The sequence below is a fragment of the Babylonia areolata genome, chromosome 13 (assembly GCF_041734735.1).
Source record: "Babylonia areolata isolate BAREFJ2019XMU chromosome 13, ASM4173473v1, whole genome shotgun sequence".
NCBI lineage: Eukaryota > Metazoa > Mollusca > Gastropoda > Neogastropoda > Buccinidae > Babylonia > Babylonia areolata.
This window is the reverse complement of record NC_134888.1, coordinates 599,214-609,213: the sequence shown is the minus strand read 5'-3', so window position 1 is coordinate 609,213 and position 10,000 is coordinate 599,214. Positions and strand designations below refer to the sequence as shown.

General features: G+C 48.7%; 1 protein-coding gene across 4 annotated transcripts in view; it reads right to left on the bottom strand.

Moving 5' to 3' along the window:
- Positions 1-1,599: 1,599 nt before the first annotated feature.
- LOC143288949 (receptor for retinol uptake stra6-like) overlaps positions 1,600-10,000 on the bottom strand; it is a 58,744-nt gene continuing 50,343 nt past the window's right edge. For all 4 annotated transcript variants that reach the window (XM_076597632.1, XM_076597635.1, XM_076597633.1 and 1 more), the window contains exons 17-18: positions 8,462-8,665; positions 1,600-6,163 (exon numbers count right to left, since the gene is read on the bottom strand). In XM_076597632.1, the coding sequence (XP_076453747.1) occupies positions 5,481-6,163; positions 8,462-8,665 (887 nt within the window). In that variant the 3' untranslated portion in view covers positions 1,600-5,480. The remainder of the gene's footprint in view (positions 6,164-8,461; positions 8,666-10,000) is intronic.

Sequence of the window (10,000 nt, the reverse complement as noted above, 5' to 3'; positions counted from 1 at the left end):
GCACACACACACAAACACACGCACGCACACACACACGCACGCACGCACACACACACACACACACACACACACACACACACACACGTGTGTCAGCGCTTAGGCATGTAAGGAAAAGATCTTTCTTCGTGCGTCAGTCTGTACCAATTATGGCAGTTCCGCGCTTGGATCCAAAGGAGGGGAGTGTAACTATGTATGTCCCTCATGTTGTAATTGATCTCACGTCGTCAAGCAGTACACACACACACACACACACACACACACACACACACACACACACACTCGCGCGCGCACACACACACACGATCACACACACACACGCGCGCACATACTCATTCACACACACACACACACACACACACACACGGGAGGAGGGGGGGGGGGAAGGGGGGGGACACAGTCAATTACACCCGAGACCAGACCCTAATTTTCAGTTCTACGTGAACAGGTGGATGTCTTTGTTAGTAGGTGTGTGTGTGTGTGTGTGTGTGTGTGTGTGTGTGTGTGTGTGAGTGTACGTGTGTGTGTGTGTGTGTGTGGCGGGGTGGAGTGCGTTGTTGCACTGGCATTTTTCCCAGTTGTCTGCCCCTTCATCTCCATCAGTGTAGCAGCATTACCCCTCCCCCTCCATGCCGAGGTAAAACCACGGGTTATAAATAAATGAGTCCGTGGGGCAAAATCCTACGCGGGTTGCGAATAGGCTTCTACACCGGGTTTGGTCGATTGCCGCAGTTCAGTCCAGCGCGGGAAGGAGACACCCCCCCACCCGCCTCCTCCATTCTCTACCATATCCCCCTCCCTCCCCACCACGCCCCTCGCCAACTTGACGACACTGAAGGCTTTGGGGCACACCGCAAGCAAATGGAGGGGGGGATCCAAACTGCGACCATTGTGACCACACAGCTGAACGCATCGCCAGTGTGTGTGTGTGTGTGTACCACAGAGAGAGAGAGAGAGAGGAGAGAGAGAGAGAGACAGACAGACAGACAGACAGAGGAAACAGTTTCAGGGATGGCAGAGTTATGTGTGACTGAAACCCGACTCGCTGACACAGGAAACGAGTGATGAGCAGCTGCCAGACGGTTCACCCCATGCAGGCAGCCCCATTGTGCAAATGACTCCGTGTTTGTAAAGCGTTTGGAGTTACGACTCTTACCGCTGTCATGCGCTATATAGGTATCCATACCAATCAAACTGACCAATGCGAGCAGAGGCATGAAATGCCCCGGCCACATACTTTGAGGGCTTTCAATCGGCAGGAGATCTGAACAGCATTTCCAGGACAGCCTCCCCGAAATGGGTGACCCTTGTCTGTGTGGTCCCAGTCTTCCCATCTGAGCCCACAGGACACTGGAATCTGGGTAGGAGCCGGCCACGGGACGATCCCCCTCCCCTCCCCCCGCACCCCCTGCTACCTCTGAGGGGGTTTGAACTCGCGTCTCTCCAGTCGTCGGTCCGCCAAGCTAACCGCTTGGCCACGGCGGCTGTTTCACTGGCTTTCTTCGCTTACCTCGTTGAGACTGGAAATGAGCAAGGTCCCCCCCCCACACACACACGTCAGCACACACACTTAAGCACAGCACGCGATATGAAAATGTTTGTACATCAGTACTTTCCATTTATTTTCATGCGATATGAGTGCATTCTCGTAAAAAAAGAAGGTCAATGTTAAAGTATATTATGTTTTCAAAATGTACAACCACTGTGAACAACTTTCCTTCACAAAACAAGTATATACATAAAGACAACAAACGAAGGGCAAGAACAGCTGTTGGTCAGAAAATCACAGCAAAGCCAAACAGAAACCACAAAAAAACAAACAAACACGCCATCAAAAAACCTTCGCAAACAACCAACCAATCAACACTACACAACTACATCTGTACACCAATACCATCACCAGTAACAAAACAATACCAAAATGGAACTGCAATAATAGGTCTTTACAAGCACGCACGCGCGCGCGCGCACACACAAAACACACACACACACACACACACACACTACATGAAATATGATATAATACACAGGTCCCTGGTCAGGCCTTGAAGGCCTACCAAATGCCGAAGGACTGAAAAATATGAAGGGGGAAAAACCCTCACCACCAAAAAACCCCAAACAAACCGATAAAGTAGCCTACTGCATGAAATATGATAAAATACACAGGTCCCTCTCACAGTCACGAAGAAAAACACAATAATGGCTTTGTGGATCAACCGTCATGTCCGTAAACCGTAAACAAAAGAAGTCTGAAAGAGCGTGTCTGATACCTCCAACACAAGTAAGTAGGTATATCAAAAAAAAAAATTACCATTCAAAAGTCCTGTCGTCAGTTCGTGATTTCAGCATGTCAAAGGTAGGTATACATTGAAAATGACTGTACAAGACATGTCCTCACGCAAGAACTGAGTATGCCATGAACTCCGAATCAACGGGAAACGACGTCATGTAAGCAGTCGAAGAAGAAACAGCTACGTCACATATGAGATCTTGGGAAACATCCAAAGACGAAGTATGATTGCCTACAAGGCAGGGTAAAAACGGTCAGAAAGTTTTGAAAACCACTCTGGAGAATGCGAAAGACGTCTGACTTGCAGCCAACGCAGCCAAAAAGTGAGAACGAAATCCTGGGACAGGGGATTATCATGAAGCAAGGTATCTCATGGCTACAGGTCATAGACACTAGAAATGAGATATTAGTGTCTATATACAAACATTACAGACTGCTGCGACGAACAAGAGAACACTGAGCAGTTACGAACAAAACAGATAATAAAGAACTGAGCAATGCTGGGAGTGGTGACAGGTTGGAAATGAGGCTGATGACTAATACTGGCGAAACATGGCAACATGCAGACGGTTCAGTCGAATGAGGTAGCTTACACAAGGGAATGACGGAATGCTTGGAAAATGCACGGAAGACAGGGAACAAAATCCTGACAGTGCCATGGCAAGACAAGGCAAACGATGTATTTCATGTGGGTGTATCCACGGGGGAGGGGTGTGGCGAGGGGAGTGGGAACTCACTGAAACCAGAAGAAAACCCCATTGACGAAACTGGCGAGAAAGGGAATCCAGATTCCGGACTTTGTTGGACATTTTGAAAAGACCATACCACGTACCTCTGGACAAGCAAGATTTTACCCCGAGGTACAAAACCAGCAGGGGTATGTACAGGCTGTCACACCAGCAGTGGTTTCGTGAATAATGCGTTGTCAGTTTGCTTCGTTAAATCTCACGATGTTTGCGTACTGTGATGTGACTTCCAAGCCAGCAAGATACATCGTGCACTGTGTCACTAATTTCATGCAGATCGAGGATTTCCTTTATTACGCTTTTCTTTTTCTCACCTCTTGTGAACGGGGTAAGAGCAAAAAGAGCACGTGAAACGTCAGGTCTCGTGGATTGTGTAAGTAACCAGCAGATACACTGTTACTGGAAACAACTGAATTAAACAAAACAAAAACAACAATACAACAATCTATCCTATGTCTATGTATCCATCAAACACCCGGAGTTTCATTCCACCACAAAGCTGATCAAGTTGGATGAATGATTCACAAAGCTGATCGGTTAGATGAATGATTCACAAAGCTGATCATGTTAGATGAATGATTCACAAAGCTGATCAAGTGAGATGAATGATTCACAAAGCTGATCATGTTAGATGAATGATTCACAAAGCTGATCTACTTGATCTACTTGGATGAATGATTCACAAAGCTGATCAAGTGAGATGAATGATTCACAAAGCTGATCAAGTGAGATGAATGATTCACAAAGCTGATCAAATGAGATGAATGATTAACAAAGCTGATCGGTTGGATGAATGATTCACAAAGGTGATCAAGTTAGATGAATGATTCACAAAGCTGATCGGTTGGATGAATGATTCACAAAGCTGATCAAGTGAGATGAATGATTCACAAAGCTGATCGAGTTAAATGAATGATTCACAAAGCTGATCAAGTGAGATGAATGATTCACAAAGCTGATCAAGTGAGATGAATGATTCACAAAGCTGATCGGTTAGATGAATGATTCACAAAGCTGATCGGTTAGATGAATGATTCACAAAGCTGATCAAGTGAGATGAATGATTCACAAAGCTGATCAAGTTAGATGAATGATTCACAAAGCTGATCAAATGAGATGAATGATTCACAAAGCTGATCAAGTGAGATGAATGATTCACAAAGCTGATCATGTTAGATGAATGATTCACAAAGCTGATCTACTTGGATGAATGATTCACAAAGCTGATCGAGTTAGATGAATGATTCACAAAGCTGATCAAGTGAGATGAATGATTCACAAAGCTGATCAAGTTAGATGAATGATTCACAAAGCTGATCGGTTGGATGAATGATTCACAAAGCAGATCAAGTGAGATGAATGATTCACAAAGCTGATCAAGTGAGATGAGTGATTCACAAAGCTGATCAAGTGAGATGAGTGATTCACAAAGCTGATCAAGTGAGATGAATCATTCACAAAGCTGATCAAGTGAGATGAGTGATTCACAAAGCTGATCAAGTGAGATGAATGATTCACAAAGCTGATCGAGTGAGATGAGTGATTCACAAAGCTCTCAATAGACAACCAAGACACGGAAAAAGACGAACACGTGGTATGTTAAATTTCCTTTAGTGTGGAGACTGGGGGGAAAAAAGTTGAGAGAAACATGTTTTCAAAATGTTCGACGTACAGGAGTGCTTCGGATTCATGTAGGGTTCTAAACAGTAACTGTGCTGTTTTGAGATCAGCCATTGAGGCAGTATGTTAACATTAGTTAACGCACAACATTTTTGTTTCTTTGAATTTCAACCTGCAAACTACCTAACAATGGTTCTGAGAGACTCTGGATGCAAACTGAAGCAAATGCGGGCTGACAATGTGGCATTCTACAGACGAAGTGTTTGAATGACAGGCAAACTAACTCGAGTGACTGAATGATCGGACAGTGAAAATCCTGTTCAAGATGAAGCTGGTCATGAATATGACTGTGATGTGCGAAAGGGATGGCCCGCAACACGTTCTGCAAATCTTAAGGTGCACAAGCCGGTGATTTATTCCTCCATCATAAGACCTACTATTTCTGATTCGGATGAGACGATAAACCGAGGTCCCGTGGGTAGCATGCACTCAACGCAAGTAAACACGTAAAAAAAACAACCCCCCCCAACCCCCACGCCCCCCCCCCCAAAAAAAAAAACCCCGCGGGAACAAAAGTGTTGTCCCTAGAAAATGTGCCCGCGTGTGGACAACCTTGCATAATTCTACTCTACGAAATGGCGCTTCGTCCAGAACCACAGTTGAGTGCGCGATGAAGCGTGCTTGTCAGGCCAGTGTGATGACGTGTTTCGGACAGGCCAGACGCTCCTGCGCCGCTCTGTTGCCGCGAGTCATCGTGTTGTGATCATTGTGTTTACCAGCGCTCACCGAGCGTCCTTGTGCCCCTGGGAAGAGGGTTCACCACGGCGTTACACCTTAATGGTGGTGACGTATTTGTCTGACCTTGGGGAAGCCGGCGTCCTCTCGTCTTCCAGCGGGTCCGAATCGTCACGTGCTGGCGTGTCTCCATGGAGAGCACTGGGAGACTCGTGTTTAACCTGAGGAGGCTCTACAGAGGGTGAGGGAAGATCTCTGTCAAGAACACCCCCTTTGACTTCAGTTAGGCCTGTATCCGTGCGGACAAAAGTTGTTTCCAAGGGAGAAGTTCTCGCAAGATGCAAGTCGCAAGTCATAACCTGCGCAGCCAGAACAGCGGGAGAACCTTCGGTCATGGCTTTCGGCACGTCGCTCTTCTGCACGGCCGTCACCACCTCTTTGAGATCCACCTCGTCCCCGTCACCTCCCTCATCTTTCTTCTTCTCCTTGGTGGGATTCAGTTTCTGCCTGGCGTCAGCCATGCGTTCCTGCAGCTGGTCAAAGTCGACGTCAGCCTGACGGTCGGACACCGGGATGTAGACCCCCATCAGACGGGCCTGACGGAACATCTGCAGGTACCCTTTGCGCATGACCCGGATATCCGGGTTGTGCAGCAGCGTGTAGGTCACGTGCCAGTTGAAACGGGCAGCTGCTCTACGTCGGCGCTTTTCTTCACTGAGGTCTGGGGTGGCTTTGGTGGAGGTGGTGGTGGCCCCGTTGCCGCAGCAACCGTTTTCTGCACGAAATAAATAGTCTTGTGTGAGTTGAATCAACAGACAGGGATCCACTCTTCAACATGCACAGCCTGACAGACTGGACAGAGGTTCCCTTACTAGCGTCTGTTGTAATCATTCTGGACATCACTGGATAAAGAGGCTGGTGAGAACAAGCAGGTATGCTTTGCTGGAAATCATTCACGTCTTTTTACGTAATGAACTACCATCATCTTTGTTGTCCAAAATCACTTGAGTGAAGAAAGCATGTAAGCGAATCAAAATGCGGGAAGAAATGGAACAAAAATATCTGAAATGAAAGAATAAAGTAATGTGAGTCAATCTTGCAGAAACGTTTCACCAGTGATATTTAGATCCATACCACCATCACACCAAACAGTCCTCTACTGTTGAAGTTCTGGCTTATTTTATATGCTGATGATTATGGTGATTATTTTTTTTTAATGATGATGATGATGATAATGACAATAAGCTTGATAACGTGAAGATTTTGACAATTAGGACATCTTATCCTATCCTCTAATGGTTTTGTGCACATCATACTGGTTAGTTCGCATACAAATGGACACATGTAGAAAAATCCACTTCGATAAGAAAAACAAATAAAACTGCACGCAGGAAAAAATACAAAAAAATGGGTGGCGCTGTATTGTAGCGAGGCGCTCTCCCTGGGGAGAACAGCCCGAATTTCACACAGAGAAATCTGTTGTGATAAAAAAAAATACAACTACAAATACACACAAACCCCCAACAAACACCTTCACACACACACACACACACACACACTGAGTCTTCCTCCCAGTCTCTCTGCTTTTTTTGTCTCTCTGTATATACCTGTCTGTCTGCTTCTCTCCCCCTCCTCTCTCTCTCTCTCTCACACACACACACATCCCCACCACACACACACACACACCACCACCACCACACTTAAATTTTTTGATTACCTCAAGTCACCCCCCCCCCCTCAACCCACACGCAACCCTCCTCCCCCATGCCCTCCCCCCAATACCTCTCCCAGCCCCCACCTGACCCCCTCTAGCCACTCCCCCACCCACCCCTCACAAAACTGACTGAATAATCTGATGCCCAGACAGCAAGCACGCACACCCAAACCATCACTCTGAGGTGGCGCCTTCTCGTTGGGCAGAACTTTCCCCTCCTCGCCCCCCTCCCTCCTTCTAACGCCTCTCCCAGCCCCCAGACACCCACCTGAACCCCTCTAGCTACTCCCCACCCACACCCACAAAACCCTCCTCTTCTCGCACCCCCTCCCTCCCTCCAACGCCTCTCCTAGCCCCCCTACCCTCCAGGCCCCTGTAGCACTCCCCCGAATAATTCCAGCCCAGATAGTCTTTATTCTAGCCCAGATAGTCGGGACAATAGTTGCCTCCTGTGCTGTTCTGATGGTCGTAGTCGAACACGACTGACTATAACAGCCACTCCCCCCACCCTCTCCACACAAAACTCCCCTCTCCTCGCCCCCCACCTCGCCCCCCCAACACCTCTACCAGCCCCCCACCCCCTCCCGACCCCCTGTAGCCACTTCCCCCACCCTCTCCACACAAAACTCCCCTCTCCTCGCCCCCCACCTCGCCCCCCCAACACCTCTACCAGCCCCCTACCCTCTCCACACAAAACTCCCCTCTCCTCGCCCCCCACCTCGCCCCCCCAACACCTCTACCAGCCCCCCACCCCCTCCCGACCCCCTGTAGCCACTTCCCCCACCCTCTCCACACAAAACTCCCCTCTCCTCGCCCCCCACCTCGCCCCCCCAACACCTCTACCAGCCCCCCACCCTCTCCACACAAAACTCCCCTCTCCTCGCCCCCCACCTCGGCCCCCCCCCAACACCTCTACCAGCCCCCCACCCCCTCCCGACCCCCTGTAGCCACTCCCCCAACCCACACCACACAAAACTCCCCTCTCCTCGCCCCCCACCTCGCCCCCCAACACCTCTACCAGCCCCCCACCTCGCCCCCCCAACACCTCTACCAGCCCCCCACCTCGCCCCCCCAACACCTCTACCTCGCCCCCCCAACACCTCTACCAGCCCCCCACCTCGCCCCCCCAACACCTCTACCAGCCCCCCACCTCGCCCCCCCAACACCTCTACCAGCCCCCCACCCCCTCCCGACCCCCTGTAGCCACTCCCCCAACCCTCTCCACACAAAACCTCCCCCCAACGCCTCCACCAGTCCCCACCCCCCCGACTCCCTTCCAGCCACTACCCCCACCCACCCCAACCCTCCTCTCCTCCCCCACCCTACCCCTCCTCCTCCACCCCCCGCTCCACCCCCCACCTCCGTCACCAGCGGCGTGCACACGGTTGTTCCGCACGACCAGCTCCAGACAATCCGAGGAGGGCGTGTCCGGGGAATCGGACCTCTGCCGCTCCCGTTCCCTCTTGTCACTCAGCCCCAGGAACATCAGCCGACAGAACACGATCATCACCGGGTGGGTGTGCGCCGCCTCCATGTGCATGTACCCCACGTAGGCCCTGAAGCCTGAAACGGGTGGATTGTGGTTGTTGCGTAAACACACACACACACACACACACACACAAGAAAAAAGAAACAACAACAACAACAACAACAACAACAACAACAACACACACACACACACACACACACACACACACACAAGAAAAAAGAAACAACAACAACAACAACAACAACAACACACACACACACACACACACACACACACACACACAAGAAAAAAGAAACAACAACAACAACAACAACAACAACACACACACACACACACACAAGAAAAAAGAAACAACAACAACAACAACAACAACAAACACACACACACACACACACACACACACAAAAGAAACAACAACAACAACAACACACACACACACACAAACACACACACACACAAGAAAAAAGAAACAACAACAACTACAACAACAACAACAACAACAACAACAACAACAACAACAACAACACACACACACACACACACACAAACCGAAACGAGACATTAAATGAGCGCTGGATTTAAAACAACAAACAAATGTCACGTAGTCAATGAAGAAGGAAATGGGTGGTGTTCTTAACAAAAGTTCAAGAAAAGCAAACAAACAAACAAAAACAAGAACACACAAACGCATACCAAACTGAGACAACTTGAGCATGACTTGACATATGTGGTGTGTGTGCGTGCGTATGCGTGTGCGTGTGCGCGCGCGTGTGTGTGTGTGTGTGTTGTGTTTTGTTGTGTGTGTGTGTGTGTGTGTGTGTGTGTGTGTTGTGTTTTGTTGTGTGTGTGTGTGTGTGTGTGTGTGTGTGTGTGTGTGTGTGTGTTGACTGGTTGGTTCAAGGAAGTCAATCCACGTTGTTTGAAGGCAACCATACCGGTTGTTATATTTACGCCCAGTACAGCTTCCCTCCTGCCCCTCACTGAGAAACCACTTACACATTCTTTACTTCCAGATACCAATCCTGACCACCATAAAATGTCACAAAATTGCTCAACATCGTTCAAAGGCATTCCACTGACAGACAGACAGACATACTGAAAGCTAGCCACCTGGTAGAAGTGATCGCAGCCTTTCCAAAACGTCAGCTACCTCGATCAGAATCATTCCCAAATTCCACCTGGATTAAACATCAGATCTACCTTGATCAGATTCACCCCCAAAGTCCCATCTGAATTACTCATCTGTGTGATAGTCCGTCGTGTTCAACTATGACCATCAGAACAGCAGAGGAGGCAACTGCTGTCCCAACTATCTGGGCTAGAATTTGATTATAATCGAGTGTCTTGCCTAAGTTACATCCCCACTCTCTCGACCAAGAGGGTTTTAAGACAGTCGGCGTTGGGATGGT